Below are 16,997 nucleotides of genomic sequence, written 5' to 3'. Positions count from 1 at the left end.
ATAGGTCAGCTATATCGAACTGACAAGCTGATGCGGGTATAACATGCGAAGGAGGGCACGATTTTGAACTACTTTGCTTTGTTTATTTTAAAGCAATGGTAGGTATACTAAATATTATTTCTGAACCCCCTTAGGCAAATCAAATTAGAATCGGGTAAGATTGGACATTGGTTGTTTGCAATTATTCCAGGGCAACGAGAAATGGATCGACGTTCCAAACATTTTCTGCGACGTCATTTTAGGGCAGTGCCGCGTTACCCTGCCACATGACTTCCTGCCCGAGTTATTTCTGGACTCTTTGTGTCCGCCAGCGGTCGTGTCCAGATGCGACGGACTGACCACTGTCACGGGACAGATTGCTGACGTCTGAGCCGCCCTGGCACGCTCCTCCCTGTCCTGATGCCTCGCATCTTTGTTAGTCCTGAGTCGGCCACTGTCATTGATACTGGACTCGACCGACCCATGCATGCCCAAATGGCGCGTTTTCTCACGAAGTTTTTCACGGTACGCAACGGTAATAAAAGCCCTCAGTGCCAATCATCGTCATTATAATGACCCTGCAGCGCCCTGGTGCAACAAGTCTGGGGTCGTTATGTTGTTACACCCTGCACCCAAACAACGGACCCTTATGTGAGAATGGCGTGTCGACCTCACCAGGCATCATGGCTAGTTAGACCGACCCGGAGGGGAGAGCGGTCGAGTTTTCCTGCTCAGCCCTTCTCCCATCCTTCTCCTGACCTGCTGTGCATTGCCCTACTCTGCCCTGCCCTTCTATGCTCTGTTCTTCCCTGTATTGTCATATAGTTCCCTATCCTAACGTACCGTATCTTTTTCTATAACCGGCCCCGACTGTCCTTTCCTGCTCTACATACTATGCTCTGCTCTTCCCTGACACGGTAGGTCTCACCGTGCGCTGACCGGCCGTAACTGTTCTGTCCTGCTCTACTCTGCTCTGCTGTGCCCTCAAATGCGACCGTCGCCGCTGACCGTCCCGTTCGGTCTCTCCGTTCCAGAGCGGGCGGTAACCCGCCGCTGACCGTCCCGTTCCCTCCCTCGGTTACAGGGCGGCGGGCGCTGAGGCGGAGCTGAGGTCGGCTCGGTCGGTGCTGACCCTCTCGTCCCTCGGTTCCAGAGCGGGCGCTGAGGCGGAGCTGAGGTCGGCTGGGTCGGTGCTGACCGTCCCGTTCCCTCTCTCGGTTCCAGAGCGGGCGCTGAGGCGGAGCTGAGGTCGGCTCGGTCGGCGCTGACCGTCCCTCCCGTCCCTCCGTTACAGGGCGGGCGCTGAGGCGGAGCTGAGGTCGGCTCGGTCGGTGCTGACCGTCCCGTTCCCTCCCCCGGTTACAGGGCGGGCGCTGAGGCGGAGCTGAGGTCGGCTCGGTCGGCCACGCCGTCACCATGACGACCGACATCGGCGTGCCGCGATGGGACCCCGTCACCAACCAGGACATGGGCGACGACATGGAGTACGACGGAGGAAACTCATCGTCGCGGCTCTTCGAGAGGTCGCGCATCAAGGCCCTCGCAGGTGAGCCGCGCTCCTTCCCGCGCACGGCGCTGTTCTGGCTGTCGCTGTTCTGTGCTGTCGCTCGGCAGTTAAATGGGGGGGGGGGGGGGGTTGATATGCAGACGGAGACATGCTGAATGAGGTCAGATGGAGGCAGCTCCCCGAACCAGCCGCCCGCTCGGTGAAGGGCTGACGGTGCGGCCGAATTTGGCGGTGATGTCAGCTGGCGGCCGTGCCAGCGCCGTGTCTGCGAGCCGCTGTTTTGTGCTGAGTTATGGACTCGGGGGCCGCGCTGTGGACAGCGTGTTCACATAAGGAGCGCGGTCGCGGGGCTCATGTCCGACTACAGCCAGCGACACGGCAGTTTTCTTTGTGCGGTCCCATCGTACGGTCGTTGTCTCACGGCCACGAGAATGGCTGCAGTCACGCGAGTGGCGTCTTGCTAGACCAGACGCGTCAAACCCTCTCCGCTATTCAGTGTTCGGTAGAGGAGCTCTTAGCGCGTCGGAATGGGATACGGGTCGCACCGGAAGGGGGTAGGGACCGGGTGTGACGGCCGGTGAGCGACCCTGCGGCGCCGCCGGCGGCCCGGGCGCCCGGCCAGCCGGCCGATTTCCGACGAGCCGTCCGCCGCTTTTGGCCAGCGGCGGTGTGTCAGCAGTCTGGGTCGCCGTCTGTAACCGGGAGCCGCTGACGCCACTGGCGGCCGGCCCGGCGGTGGGCTGGTGCGCTGGTTAGAAGATAGGATGGGTGGCTGACGGGTGGCTGGCTGACTGGGTAGTTGGCTGGGTAGGTGCGTGGACGGGTGGTTTGCTGGCTGGGTGACTTGGCGGCAAAATGAAAGGATGGCCATTGGATGGCTGCATGGGCGATGAGGTTGTCTGGGTGTCATTGTTGATGTCAACAATCAATCTAGTGGGGGCGTGGTTAGGCAAAGTGTGAGGCTGCTATCTGCCTCAATGTCTGATGAAGCTAGCGCCGTTGGGGTGTGGCTTGGTTTGCTGGCGGGTTATCAGGACAGGAGTTGGCACCAGCTCTGGTCCTCGCCTGTTTCTGTTTATCCTCTGGTGGTCGAGCTTGCCGGAGTGAGCGGTCAGGACTGACTGTCCCTCCGGTGTGGTTCGTCCCCAGCTGTGCTGTCGTCCCCAGCTGGCCGGCTGGCAGTGGGGCGTTTTGGCTGACTGGTTGGCCACCGGCGGCCCGGCCCTGGCCACCGCTGGCGATCGAAGCTGCCAGACCGGGCCGCGGCTTGCGCTACTGTAAACACCGCATCGGCGGCGGCGGGGGCGGGGCGGTGGCGGCGGGGGCGGCGCCGCTGGGTGGCTCCCACCCGCCCCCGATCGGCCGACCGGCTCTGTCCCGGTGGCGACAGTAGACCCGGTTTACACAGCTCTGAGCTGATTCATTCCACCGCCCCGGTATCAGCAGGTGCCCTATCGGGCCGCGCGGTGGGCCGATAGCGGTGGATGTAAAAGGCTGTCGGGCCGGCCGACTGAAGAGGCCGTGCAGCGCAGTTTGTGGTGACGCACTGCAACAATGCAGGTGCGTTGTGGGCAAACGAGAAGATTCGTCTTGATGTGCTTGTCAGCAGCAATGATGCCTACCAACTGGGCCGTTCATTATTGCTGAAATGAAGCCGTCATTCCAACTCCTATTTTCGTGAGACATTTGCCCTCTTACCTTCAAAGCTTAACAGCTAGCATGGCCAATATTTCTTTGGCATGACGGTTTGCGGTTCATCTAGCGCTGTTGGATGGGTCGATCGAGCTGGTGACTTGGCCCTGTTTGTTTTTGATGTAAACAAATGACTAAGGATTGGGGAATGTCGTGCCATTTTTCTGCCCTGGCGTCCGGATGAGCCCCCCCCCCCCCCCTCAGGCAATAACATCGCGTTCGCCCTCTTAGGCTCGGCGCGAAACTGGGAAATAAAACGGCGCAATTGCTCCCGTTGGTATTACGGCAGTGTCTGTCCTGCTATAAAAGCTCGCCACACAGCTAACATTAAAGGGAAAAGAGCGGCAGAACACCCGGCCCGGTGTTTGCCGACAATCTACCCCCTCTGCGATCCGTGGCGCAACTCGAGCGATACGACCGTCTGGCGCTACCCTGCGAACGGCTTCGCTCTCTCACGGCTCGGGTAAAGGTTATCCGGCAGTGCTCGATAGCGCTGTTTGCCGAGACTATCAGTTACGGGGCCGACCGGCGGCAGCTGCACCAACAGCGTTCCGAACTCGGAGCGTCTCGAGTTCCCCCGTCCTGGCACTATCAATCTCAACCTCTAGGCACCACTCCCTAATTTTCGCTGTCCCTAATTCGCTCTTACCATTCTCATGTCCACCGCGATCAATACCCTGCCTTTCATCTGGACTGTTTCTGCATTCCTTCGGCTCCGTTTCTGCCTCGCTTCCCCCATTTCCCCGTTTCCCCTACCCAGGGGCGCGGGAACTACTTTCCGATTGGGGGGGCACACCATAATAGAGATCAACCTAGGGTACCCCCAAATCTAGTTTTCTTACCGGTTTTAGGCCACTTGTTTTTCATCCCTCGGCTTTTTCAACAAAAAAGAAAACATTTGCAAAAAAAGTGTGGTATTCCGTCTCAAAGCTGTGGGGGCACCGCCCCCACGGCCCCAGAGTTGGGGGGGGGGGCAAGCTGCCCCCACTGCCCCCCCGGCTCCCGCGCCTATGCCCCTACCATCGCCGGCGTCGTGCGTCTGCCCCTCGCCCATACTGCAGTGTGGCCACCGTCTCACACTGGGCCGGGGGCCCGGAAAAGTGCTAGAAATTATCTGTGATTGAGTTGTTGATCTCAGTGACAAGCAAACATGCTAAAAACGAAGTGGGGCTGCTTAACCCTCGCCGGACCTATTGTTGGACCCCCCACCCCCTCGGCCGGTCGAGGGGGGAGGGTTGGTACGACCCCTTTTCGCCGTTTCGCCCCTAATAGAGCTAGAGCCTCGCGGAAAAAACAAGCGTGTGCGCCGTTTCAAGACGGAACGATTGATACCCGATTTTAAGGTCCCAGGTCAACCGGTAACCTCTGAGGTGAAGTCAAAAAGCCCAAGGTAGGGTTTGGTTTTTGGTAAATAATTTCGCAAAAAATGGCCGCAGAGCAGCGATTTTGGCACCATCGTGTTCGCCTGGCTCAGGCGCGTCGAATGGTATACTTTTTGTCCGGGTGAGGTCAACTTAAGGTGTTGACCTCTAGTCAAGGTCAGGTCAGAGCCCATCAGGCCACGAACTTAATCGAAGGAAGTCGTATTGCATATCATTCGATTCGGGAGGTCTTTCCGAGTCCATTGGTGGCTTTCCCGAGTCGCTGGCTCAATTTGGTCATGAGTTATTGACGAGAAACTCCTATGACCGTAGTGACGTCATAAATGACGTCACGGAAGGTCAAAAATGCAAAAGTAAAGCATCGGATCTTGCAAGGAGTGCATGAAATCACGATTCCGTGTGCTCGAGATAGTTTGAGATCATTCCATGCGCAAAAACAACAGTTTCCTTATTTCCCCATTCACTTTTAATGGTGAGGTCACGTGACCTCGAAGAGTAGCAGGCATTAGCAAAAATTGCGAGTAGGGCATGACAGAAAGATAATTAGTGGTTTGTATGGCATGATCATTTTTAGCGGCTCGAAATAACATTTCTCAAAAAGTCTAACTAAAGAGCAAGTTGTTGTTGATTATCACTGACTTGTGTTTGGGGGTTAATAATGACTGAATTTTTGAGTTTGGCCCAAAATTTTTGACAGCATTGTGTGCGTTGATCAATTCTGAGCTCAGGGACATATATTTTATTCAGATTATACGCGTTTGTTTTTCACAACTTCCAGCGCTTTAAAGAGCGCCGGGCCTTCAGTAGAGCGGCGAGGTGACAATTGCCCCTATATCATGTGGTTTACTGGCGCATATCTCGAAAAGTAGCAGGGAAAAGCAGCAAAGCACCTATATGGAACGAAAGATGAGTAATCAGAGGCTAGCATAAAATGTTCATCTTTAGCCGCTCGAAATCACATTTTTATAAAAGTCTAATTAAAAAATTAGATATGATTTTTAATTACGTCTTGCAGCTGCTTGCAAAAAACTAGCTTATCTTGCAGAAAAGCGATGCAATATGTGAGAATGATGTTGTCACAGTGAACAACAGTGCCCTGAACTAGTCTGACAGGAAATTTCGTTCAAAACGACGATTGGTCAGCTAATAAACTACCACTAAAGATCATCATGAAAATCGGTAAATGTGGTGGCCACTAGAGAGTCTAAATTGTCTTGTGTTTGGTGACAACTGACGACCTCAATTTTGACCTTAGGGAAAAACTGGCATCGGAATCGTATTCTTCGATCAATTTGGGATTTAATGATACCTATTTTGTTCATATTGCGGACAGTCAGTTTGGGGGAATTTCTAGCGCTTTTTCGGGCTGCCGGCCTACAGTGCGTCTGCTGCGTACGGCAGCCAGCGTGAGCGGCTCTGTAGCCCATCACTTGTGTCGTAGCCCCGGGACGATATTGTCGCCGGCCTGACGTCAGCCGGTAATGGAATGATGCTCGGACTGAGTCCCGGTGATTGAGACGCCGGGCGCCTCGTGTCCGGTGGAGGGAGGGGTAGGCGGGGGGGGGGGGGGGGGGCACGGAGAGGCGTGACGTCACCGTCTGGATGTGCTGACGGCTGCTGGAGACTGGTCACGGTGTTTGGCGGTGACTCGCCGTGGGCGTGGGCGGCCACAAACAGTGGGCCTGATAGGTCGCCGCCGTGCCGAGCGGCGACGTTGCCTCTGAGGGCGGACGGGGGAGTTGTACAATGGACAGCTGAAACGGCATAGCTCAATGAGGGCACGGTACAACCCAGTTTGAACTTGGGACCAAAGCCTGACTCACGGACGGTGAGGATCTTTATGGGACACTGGGCTGTTGTATGAATAGCGAATATGTTCCAATTCTACCATCAGCTGTGCCAACGTCGTTCCGACTCGGGACGCCTCTGGGGCTACATATCGTGGTTTTGAACTAATTTCTCTTACCCCTGATTTGGACTACCGGAGCCTTATACCAGCTCTAAGACAAATGGCATAATCACTGCCCAACCGCACACACCTATGGAACGTAACGGCGTCTGTATTTCTCCACGATATGACGCTGCGCGGCGGTGGGGCGGTGGCTGGTTATTGGACTGTGTCTCGGCGGGAGGTTTATGGTCGGCGCTGAACCCCGGCTGATCTGTGGGACCGACCGACCGGTCGACCGTCTACACCGCCTTGGTCTATCCTATCGTCTGTCTGCCCGCCGTGGTCTATCCTATCGGCTGTCTGCGTCGCCGTGATCCCATCCTATCGTCTGTCTGCGCCGCCGTGATCCCATCCTATCGTCTGTCTGCGCCGCCATGGTCGCATCGTCCGGCCGTGATCGTGTCCGTGGACTCGTGATCACGGTATCGATACTGTGAGATAGTTCCGTTGCGGGCGGCCGGCTGCTTTACAAAGTGTGTGAGTAGGGGATGAGGGGGAGGGGCTGTGACTTGACTTGTGGGAAGGAGCGGAATAAGAACTGAAAGCCAGAGATATGCTCTAGATGTTGAAACTATGGACAACTGAAAGCCAGAGCTGATATGCTCTAGATGTTGAAGCATGAAGATATTAGTTTCAGAGTACACGGATGAGACACAGCTGGGCTGTACGAAATTCGCCAGCTCTCCAGTCCCTGGAGACCGCCAGTCCCTGGAAACCGCCGTAACCCAGCGGCCACGTCTGGAACCGCGGTAACCTAGCGGTCACGTCCGGAACCGCGGGGAACCACCGGCGCCGGTGTCCGCCGCGAACCCCGAGTCGTGGACTCGTGACTGCGGTCAGCGGGATCGTGCCGTGCGGTCCGAGAGAGCCGTCTGCCCGCGGTCCGGGGCTGCCTGGTCACGCCATATTCCTTCCGTGGCTGTATGATGTGGCGCCGTGTTTGTTTACTGTTAGTGTGCCGACTGTTAGTGTTACTTCGGCTCGGAGTTCGCTGGCTGGCTCTTTTTCCAAAAGTCGCTGGTCTCTGGGTGCTGCGGCTGCCGCCAAGGCCGTGGCTGCCGAACTTTCGGCGTCTAACGTGCAGGACCGCTTGTTTTACCGCACTGTAAAACAGGACGTTTGTAGTACGGTGTAAACAGGGCATTACGCTGGTGTGAATCACGACTGGGTTAGAGGCGTTGCGGCGGAAGGCCATCCCCCCCCCCCCTGCCCCCTGCCGGTCACCTGGGCTGCACTAATTGGATCAACTTCAGATAGCAGTCCGGATAACAGGATTCAGTAGCGCTGCGTTGGTTTTTACCAACATGCAAGTTTTGACTAAGCCAGGAAAGCTGATGTTTAATCTGATCAGCCACACTCATCGGGTCGGCATCGTAATGGAATGCTCACAGGTGCTCAGAGATCAAATACCTACCATTTACTGTCTGTTTGATGAGCACACACTGATGCGCGTTACCAGCTCCCAGCATCCGGACCGCGCGCGCTCCGCCTTCTGCGGCGACGAGTGGCGCGCTGGTGGCTGACGCGGCGCACGTCCGACCTGTGTGACGCGGGGCGGCGCCGCAGCCGTGTCGAAAGCGGCGCGAATAGGCCGCACTGCGGCGCATTCGACGCAAACAGGGTGTGGGGACGGTGGCGACTGCGTGGGCACGCCAGTCGGGTGACAGACCGGCCGGCGGCGGGCGAGGCTGTGGTGTGGAGGGTGAACAGTGGGTAGTGGGTGGTGGGCCGTGGACTATGGACTGTGGTGTAGTCGGTGGCTAGTGGGCGTTGACAGACGCGGACTGTACACGACTAGCAGTGGATAGTGGACGGCCGAGCGGCGGGCGATGGGCGGCAGACTTTGAATGCTACATACAGGACAATGCGCCTTGGTTGGTCGGCAGTGGGCGGTGGATGATCCGTGATCATTCGCTCTGGCGGGATGAAGCCACTGTGGCGGTCTCCGTCTGTCGCCAGAGACGGCACATCAGTCCACCCTCCGTCCCAGTACTAAGCACCGCCACTCCTGCGGTATTGGGGCCGTGTTTGAGCGGCCCCACCAGGCGCACTGTGTGTGCAGTGACTGTATTGTGCAGTCCTGCCGGCCGAGTCGGTCCCCGTCCGGCCGCCACTGAGTCGCCGCCGACCCAGTATTTACCCAGTGCGGCCTGTATCAGCCGGGCTATCGGTGTCGCGGCGCGCCGGTGCCGATTTCGGCTCAGTGCCGCGCCACCTCTGCCGCGCCGTGTCCGGACCCTGGGCGGTGTCCGCCCGTGTGTCCGCCGCTGTGTCCGCCGCTGTGTCCGCGATGTGGGATGTGGACGAGGGCGGTGATGTGGACGTCAGTGATATCTACGATCGTGTGGTCGGCAGCCGGCGAGGTAGGCACCGGGCTCCCGCCGCAGGGAAGGGCCGGAGCAGCGGCAGGGCGGGGACGGGGTGGCCGGGAAGGGTGGGAGTCTGCTCTGTGTTATCTGAGGGAGGGAGGGAGGGGAGGGGTGAAGTGTGTGCTGAGCGTGTCTGCGTCCATTAGGCGCCGCGCGCGGCGATCTGGGTGCGGTGTATAATCGTGATGACTCATTGAATCACGCGGTATTTCTTGAGATGGGCGTGCGCGACAATGCTGTTTTCGACAGTAAGGATGCATTGGTACGCCTTTTGGTATTGATGGTCCGTATGCACTATGTGGTGTATTGGATAGGATAAATCGCACTAGGATATTGAATCCTGTCGAAGCTGTTTCTCACCTCCGCCGACCGTCTCTGCTGCTGCGGCGGTATTGGCGGCTGGGGGCGGGGCGGCAGCTCCGTCGGCGGCGGCGCGGCCTTTGCCTTGTGCCGCCGCCGCTGCCGCTGCCGTGGGTCGATGCCGGAAGCCGGTCGGGCTGAGACGCCCGTGGAATCGAGAGCGGAGAGTTGCAGAAAGGAGAGGCGGCAGACGGCGGTCCGGGGCGGGCGCACAGCACTCGGCCCGGCACCGGTACCTCAGAGAGCCCGCCCGGCCGGCCGACCTCGCGCTGTGCCGAGCTGACCGGGGGGCTCCGCGCGGCGTTCACACCGCTGTCTGATGAGGCGGCCGGCGCGGGTTATTTCCCGGGGGACTCTCGGCCCCACTGCGTCAGAAGTGGACCGCAGAGGCCGGCGGGCTGACATTGGCGCCCAGGCAGGCCGGGTCGATACCGTGAACTCCGTTCAGGCCGCCGCCGCCGCCGGCTCGGAATGGCTCCGGCTCGGCGCGGCGTTTTATAGCCGTGGACTCGACGGTACCGGGCGTTTGAGATTGGGTTTACATTCATTTGTCGGCTGTGTACGGCGCGATTTGCTGACGCGATTGTGTTTGTTTGTTATAGGTGAGCGAGAGAATGTACAGAAGAAGACGTTTACCAAGTGGGTGAACTCGCACCTGGTGCGGGTGCAGTGTCGCACCGCCGACCTCTACACCGACCTGCGAGATGGCCGCTACCTCATTAAACTGCTGGAGGTGCTCTCCGGAGAGAGGCTGGTGAGTGGGCAGCCACCGCTAGTTAATTCACTTTAGAAGACACCGGTTCGCGGTGTGCCCGCTTTGAAATTTGGAAAATGTCGGTGTGTGCTCTGCTCCTGTCATTTAATTCACTAAGGAGAGCACTGTGCCTCGGAAATGAATTGCGTGCCCGGGGTACTGACCAGTCGGCGGGTAATCCAGGGCTGCGGGGATTGCGATAGCTGGGGATGTCTGCAAAACTGATGTGCTGAAACTAGTGCTGGTCTGTGACATGGTTTATGCCCGCTTTTCCCTGTTAGATTGCATGAATTGACACTTTATGATCCAGTTAAACCGTGTTGTTGCCTCTGCCTTATCGCTGTTGGGCGGTATACGTCGGTTTGTTGTTTCCGTGGCGCTGTAAGACCGGGACCGGCGGTCGCCGGCAGCTGACTGATGACGCCCTCTCGGCGCCGCACGCCACCGCCGGCTCAGGAGAACACGTTCGGAGGGGAGCCGGCCGGGCACGAGCCGGCACCCAAAATAATCGCACGCCTTCCCCAAAATAACGCCGATCCCTGCCGCCGACCCCGCCGTAGGGCGCCGACCTGCCGGTCCCATCTCAACACTGCTGCGTGGGTAACCATGGCGGCAGCTGCTCGAGCCTGGTGACACGCCCTCTCGCGGCTGTGGAAGGTGCCGGTGTAGCTGCCCTGCCGCTGGGCACTGGGTAATCACGGGCGGCAGCTGCTCCCACTCGCTATAACCGAGCGTGGATACCGAAGGTGCTAACGCAGCTGCGTTGTCGTAACCGCCGACAGACCGGGCCGGGGCGGAGGTGCGGGGAGACTCACAGCACGCCGTGCCGGGGTCGGAGGTTCGCGGCGCGCCGGCCGGGTCCGGTTACGGCGGCCGTGCCAGTCCGTCGCGCCCTATCACGCTACCCGGCTGCAGTGCGGCCGGGTACGCGGTGTGCAAACCCCGTCGGTTGGTCCCGCTGCAGAACACTAGCCGAACGGAATGCCCTACGCTACGTTTCCTGTTGACGTATCGGTCGGCGCTTTCTGCTCTCGTGCGCACGCGCTGACATCGAGCGCTGCTGACGAATTGTTGTTGCACGGGGCGCTGCGGCTCGCGCCAACTCGCCCGCTATTCCGGGAGTTCCGCTATTTGACGGAGTACCTGACGACGTGGCTGACCTAGCCGAGTACCGCCCGGCAGGCTTGGATATAGCGTAACCAGCCACTGTTTGTGGGATGAACGAGCGTGGCCTGAACTCGTTAGCATAGTTGAGTCCCGGGCGTATGATGCTTCAATCGATAGCTGTGCCTGTTCGTTGGGTATTACCGGCATTTGTGAAGGCGTGGTATATGGAATGTGAAATATGGATGCTGCGGGGTCCCGTTTAGCTCCAGCCTCCATTCCAAATGTCAGCAGGTCAATGACAGGATGACTCATGATAACCATCATGACATAGTCAATAGTCTATGACGTATTTCATAGCGACGACTTTGTTTGCTGCGTGTTTGTTTTGACACATGCGAACACAACCTGTAGATATCCTGAAAGATACGAAATCCTAATGGAGCTGCTCAGACCGATACTAATAATATTGTCGATGGACCCCGGCCGGCGGCGCTCCGTCATGTCGCTCGTTATCGTTAGCACGGCCGACACGCGGTGGCCCGTGTCCGAGTCGATCCAGCGCCGGCCGGTCCAATTAGACCGGACCAACGCGGCGTGCCGAGCGAGTCGGCCGTGCCGTGACCTTTCCACCCCCGCCCCTCTGACACCCCGCCCCCCGCCCCACCCACAGCCGCGGCCGACCAAGGGCAAGATGCGCATCCACTGTCTGGAGAACGTGGAGAAGGCGCTGCAGTTCCTGCGCGAGCAGCGCGTCCACCTGGAGAACCTGGGCGCCCACGACGTGGTCGACGGCAACCCGCGGCTCACGCTCGGCCTTATCTGGACCATCATCCTGCGGTTCCAGGTGAGCGCCGTCCGCCGGGCTGGTCGGACACCGCTGGGAGTCTGGGTGGTCTCAGAGGCTCGTTCATTTGGGTATCGACCGCGCGTTAAAAGCGGGCCGCTGTCGCCGGCGGCTGGTCGGTATGTCGACTCCGACGGAGTGCGAGGGGGTTTGCTGGAGGGCCTTGATAACGCCGCGACGGTCCGGTGATGGGTGAAACTGAAGGCCGTTTATGCATCGCCGACTGAGACCAAAACAAAGCACTTTGTGTGTGATGTAAAAATGATCCTAGCTAGAGTGCTGATACAGGTAAGGATTTGAGAGATTGCAGCTAGGGTGAAGTAGCATTATCTAAATGGGATCGCTGTTGAACGTAGATGCCGCGGATATAAGCGGATGTTGTAATGCAATGCGACCTAAACCACTACGCTATCACCGCGTAGTATCTTTCCGCCATGTATTCAGCGTTCTAACCCGCCCCTCCGCTGCCCCGGTTCAGATCCAAGACATCACCATTGAGGAGACGGACTCGAAGGAGACGCGCTCGGCCAAGGACGCGCTGCTGCTCTGGTGTCAGATGAAGACGGCCGGCTACCACAACGTCAACATCCGCAACTTCACCACCTCCTGGCGCGACGGCCTGGCCTTCAACGCGCTCATCCACAAGCACCGCGCCGACCTCATCCAGTACGAGAAGCTGAGCAAGGCCAACCCGATGCACAACCTCAACAACGCCTTCAACGTGGCCGAGAGCCAGCTGGGGCTGACCAAACTGCTGGACCCGGAGGGTGAGTGCGCCGCCGGCGGAGGACGGGAGAGAGATTTCAGCTCCAGGGGGAAGATAGAGATGCTGGTAGGCGCTCTCCAGGTCTCTGAGGTGTCGCTGCGCTTAGCGAGACGTCCCAATAACGATGTGAGACGACACCAGAAATTATGCGATCGCCCGTCGCCGGAAAGTTGGGCGGCATCAAACTTTGCATGTTTATGGGCACGCGCTGAACGGGAGGGCCTTTCGATCTGAAATTGACAGGCTGGACGGGCGGCGCGGGAATCGTTCTCTCTGGTATGGCTGTCTTCTATGTCCCGCGGGACTCGTTGACCTTTGGGTGGGTGCTGAACCGAGCAGGCTGCCCTTCAAACTTCTGTCCGGCGAATCGCCGGCTGGATTCTCTGAACAACGCGCTGCCGGTTATTGTCCCCTCCACTTTCTTTAAATGTTTGTCATTCATGTCTATGCAGCCAAAAGGGTTAGAGAACATATTCTTTCCTTAAATTGGATATTAAGGTTTTGTTAATCTATTGAACGGCAGATAGATACACCTGATATGATATAAAGTGGCGACCAACCTTCCATCATTTTATTTTGCTATTTACCTATATTAGCGCGCCCACTATCCTCCTGCATAAGTATGAGTCTCAAGTCTGTCTGACAGCTCCAGTTGCTATCTGAGCAATGTCTGACAATACCCGACCCCACCCACAGACGTCTGCATGGAGCAGCCGGACGAGAAGTCCATCATCACCTACGTGGTCACCTACTACCATTACTTCTCCAAGATGCGCGCCGAGACCATCCAGTCGAAACGTATCGGCAAGGTGGTGGGCACACTGATGGAGAACGACCACATGATCCACGAGTACGAGAGCCTCACCTCGGAGCTGCTGCGCTGGATCCGCGAGACGATCGAGCAGCTGGGCCAGCGCCAGTTCGCCAACTCGCTGGGCGGCGTGCAGGAGCAGCTGGTCCAGTTCAACTCGTACCGCACCGTCGAGAAGCCGCCCAAGTGAGTGCGGAACGGAGTGAGAGAAGGAGGAATCGGTTGGGAAGGGGAGGGAAGCCAGTGGAGAGGGAAGGAAATTTGGGAGAGACGGTGACAAGGATGTCGCTCGTGGTATGCTGTTAGGCTGTGATTGGATGCGTTGTGTGCTCATTCAATGTCGTCAAGTGAGGTTTCATTGGTAGCTCGCGTGCTCACATAGTCCATTGTCGTGTTTTTACAAACGTGTGGCTCGATTGTTCATTCATTTTTATGGTTAGGAATGAGTCACCGACAATGACAACGGACTTGGGGTTAACTATTACCGTTTACTACATAATCCGTTTGGTTCTGCTCTTCCGCTTTAGTTTGTTACTGCAGTATATCTACGTTATTTTGAGTCATTATTTCAGACAGTCTCCGATCGCTAAACTGCTCCTTCGTGTGGCTGTCAGAGTCTCGAAAGAATCACTGGAGTAAAACATGTGGTCAAAATGTTGACGTTTATGTCTGTGTTGTAGCTTGCAGCATTTAGGATTGCGCTTACCTCACGTCGTCTGACCGGTGTTTTCGCTCGCTCGCACAGGTTCGTCGAGAAGGGTAACCTGGAGGTGCTGCTGTTCACGCTGAAGTCAAAGATGATCGCCAACAACCAGCGGCCGTACACGCCGCGCGAGGGGCTCATGATCGCCGACATCAACCGCGCCTGGGAAAAGTGAGTGGCGCACTACTGTCTTGAATCAGGGGCTGGTGATCCCAACTGGTTTTAATTCATTGTCATTTGCGTTGTTTTGACCTGAGCTGGTGACGAAGTTGACATTTTATAAGCATTTCACATCACAGATGTCATACCATCTTTGCTTTGCTATCGTAAGATACGAGAGTAATGGGCCCTGGTGACTATTGCTATTAGTATTCACTACCAGCACCATTTCAATTCACATGCCTTCAGCTGTACTCCTCTAGCCCGTTCTAACCCATACCTTCCCCTCCTCAGACTGGAGAAGGCCGAGCACGAGCGTGAGCTGGCGCTGCGTGAGGAGCTGATCCGACAGGAGAAACTCGAGCAGCTGGCTGCCCGGTTCGACCGCAAGGCCGGCATGCGCGAGACCTGGCTGTCAGAGAATCAGCGACTCGTCTCTCAGGTGAGGGCTGGGACCCAGTGGCTCGTCTCACAGATGAGGGCTGAGGACCAGCGACTCGTCTCACAGGTGAGGGCTGGGACCCAGTGGCTCGTCTCACAGGTGAGGGCTGAGGACCAGCGACTCGTCTCACAGGTGAGGGCTGAGGACCAGCGACTCGTCTCACAGGTGAGGGCGGAGGACTAGCGACTCGTCTCACAGGTGAGGGCGGAGGACTAGCGACTCGTCTCACAGGTGAGGGCTGAGGACCAGCGACTCGTCTCACAGGTGAGGGCGGAGGACTAGCGACTCGTCTCACAGGTGAGGGGTACCAATGGCTCGTCGCGCAGTTGAAAGCGCGGATGTCACAGGAAGGAGAGGGCAAGGTCAAAAACCGGAGGTGAAATGTACCTTATAAATTTATTCACATCCCTTCATCAGTAACAGCTCTTCACAGTCATGTGGTTCGGAAACTGCTTCAGTTTTCACGGCTCCATTTCCATGGTTCCATAAATACCGCAAATAATGCGATGTCGTGTCGTCTGTAAGTACGGCCTCGCCCGAGCTCGTTGGCACCGTGTCCCGGACCGTTTTTCAACTGGCGGGCGCGGCCCGTTAATGGAGTACGGTCGCGGGGCGGCGGCCGGCCGACGACTGGGTATTATTGATGGCCTCGTCACGGGCGCGGCTGCAGCGTCCTGCCGTCCGCGCCGGCTGCTGTGGGTCCCCGGGGTCCTGCTGTCCGCGCCGGCCCGGTGTGGGACCCGGGTCCTGCCGTCGGCGCCGGTCCCGTGTGGGTCCCCGGGTCCTGCCGTCGGTGTGGGTCCCCGGGTCCTGCCGCCGGCGCCGGCCGGTGTGGGTCCCCGGGTCCTGCCGTCGGCGCCGGCCGGTGTTGGACCCGGGTCCTGCCGTCGGTGTGGGTCTCCGGGTCGATCGGACGCCGCACCGGTCCACAGCGGAGCTAATGAGTGGGGATACCACAGACCCACTGCCCCCGGCAACACTGGGGATGGACGCGGCCGGGAGGTGGGCTATGGCGACCTGTTGATGAGCAAATAGGCCAATGGCCAGTGATTTGTTACCCAGCTCGTATGACAGCTTTCGGTTTGCACTCTGCGTTGGTACGGACTTGCAACGGGTTAATCCACTATGAAACAATGACAAGGACGATAAGGTTTATCGGTGAACTACTTTGGTTGAATACTTTGGCAATTAGCGGCTTTGTTCCTTCTCATTGCATAATCGGTATTTTATTTATATGAATGACGAATTGATGTGTCCCTTCCTTCTCACAGGACAACTTCGGTTTCGACCTCACCGCTGTGGAGGCGTCTGCCAAGAAGCACGAGGCGATCGAGACAGACATCCTGGCGTACGAGGAGCGTGTACTGGCCGTGGTGGCCGTGGCCGAGGAGCTGCAGACAGAGAACTACCACGACATCGAGCGCATCAACGCCAGGTGGGGAGCGTGATGGGGTTGGTGGACAGGACGGTCGGTTGGGCTGGGGGATATGGAAATGCAAGTGGAGATGAGACAAAGAGTATTCGGGGATTGTGATCGGGAATGGAATGGCGAGTAATTGAAGATGACAATATGCCATGATGAAAATGAGACGTTTGTGATCGGGAACAGTAATTATGCGATTAGTCGGCGAGGTGGTAGTAATGTGACAAGAATGCGTGTTTGTTTGCTTTGCCTGGATGGAACGGAGCTGTGGTATCACGATTGGAAATTGTGATATTTGGATTGCGTGAAAAAGGTGAAAGGGCTGCTGATTAACAGTTTTTTATGGAAATAGCTTATTTATGCGCTAAGATGACTGCATGATTCTGCTTCCTCCAAATTTACGAATGGCACAGTAGAGAAGATTCAGTACCAGCGACTTTCCGCCAATATATTTATCATGACCCTCCCCCTTCTGGCGTTGTCAGGAAGGACAACGTGCTGCGTCTGTGGAACTACCTGCTGGAGCTGCTGCGCGCGCGCCGCATGCGTCTGGAGCTGAGTCTGCAGCTGCAGCAGAACTTCCAGGAGATGCTCTACATCCTGGACAGCATGGAGGAGCACAAGATGCGCCTGCTCTCCGACGACTACGGCAAACACCTCATGGGAGTGGAGGACCTCCTGTCCAAGCACGCACTCATCGAGGTCAGAATCGGATGACGGCGGGCGGCGCTTTGGGCATGAGTGTCGA

The 16,997-nt window shown here is 57.5% G+C and overlaps 1 protein-coding gene across 4 annotated transcripts in view; it reads left to right on the top strand.

The window, feature by feature from the left end:
* The window catches only part of LOC122363632 (spectrin beta chain-like), a 52,847-nt gene that overhangs the window by 15,716 nt on the left and 20,134 nt on the right, over positions 1 to 16,997 (top strand). For 3 of the 4 annotated variants that reach the window (XM_043333135.1, XM_043333137.1, XM_043333134.1), the window contains exons 2-10: positions 1,345 to 1,525; positions 9,843 to 9,994; positions 11,772 to 11,945; positions 12,424 to 12,712; positions 13,408 to 13,708; positions 14,268 to 14,396; positions 14,679 to 14,826; positions 16,098 to 16,261; positions 16,735 to 16,951. In XM_043333135.1, the coding sequence (XP_043189070.1) occupies positions 1,396 to 1,525; positions 9,843 to 9,994; positions 11,772 to 11,945; positions 12,424 to 12,712; positions 13,408 to 13,708; positions 14,268 to 14,396; positions 14,679 to 14,826; positions 16,098 to 16,261; positions 16,735 to 16,951 (1,704 nt within the window). In that variant the 5' untranslated portion in view covers positions 1,345 to 1,395. Of the gene's footprint in view, positions 1 to 1,344; positions 1,526 to 8,759; positions 8,875 to 9,842; positions 9,995 to 11,771; positions 11,946 to 12,423; positions 12,713 to 13,407; positions 13,709 to 14,267; positions 14,397 to 14,678; positions 14,827 to 16,097; positions 16,262 to 16,734; positions 16,952 to 16,997 lie in introns of those variants that run through there. The other variant, XM_043333136.1, reaches the window with a different exon arrangement.

This window comes from Amphibalanus amphitrite, unplaced genomic scaffold (genome assembly GCF_019059575.1).
Source record: "Amphibalanus amphitrite isolate SeventyFive unplaced genomic scaffold, NRLGWU_Aamphi_draft 000631F_arrow, whole genome shotgun sequence".
Classification (NCBI taxonomy): domain Eukaryota; kingdom Metazoa; phylum Arthropoda; class Thecostraca; order Balanomorpha; family Balanidae; genus Amphibalanus; species Amphibalanus amphitrite.
This window is presented reverse-complemented; position numbering and strand designations above follow the sequence as displayed.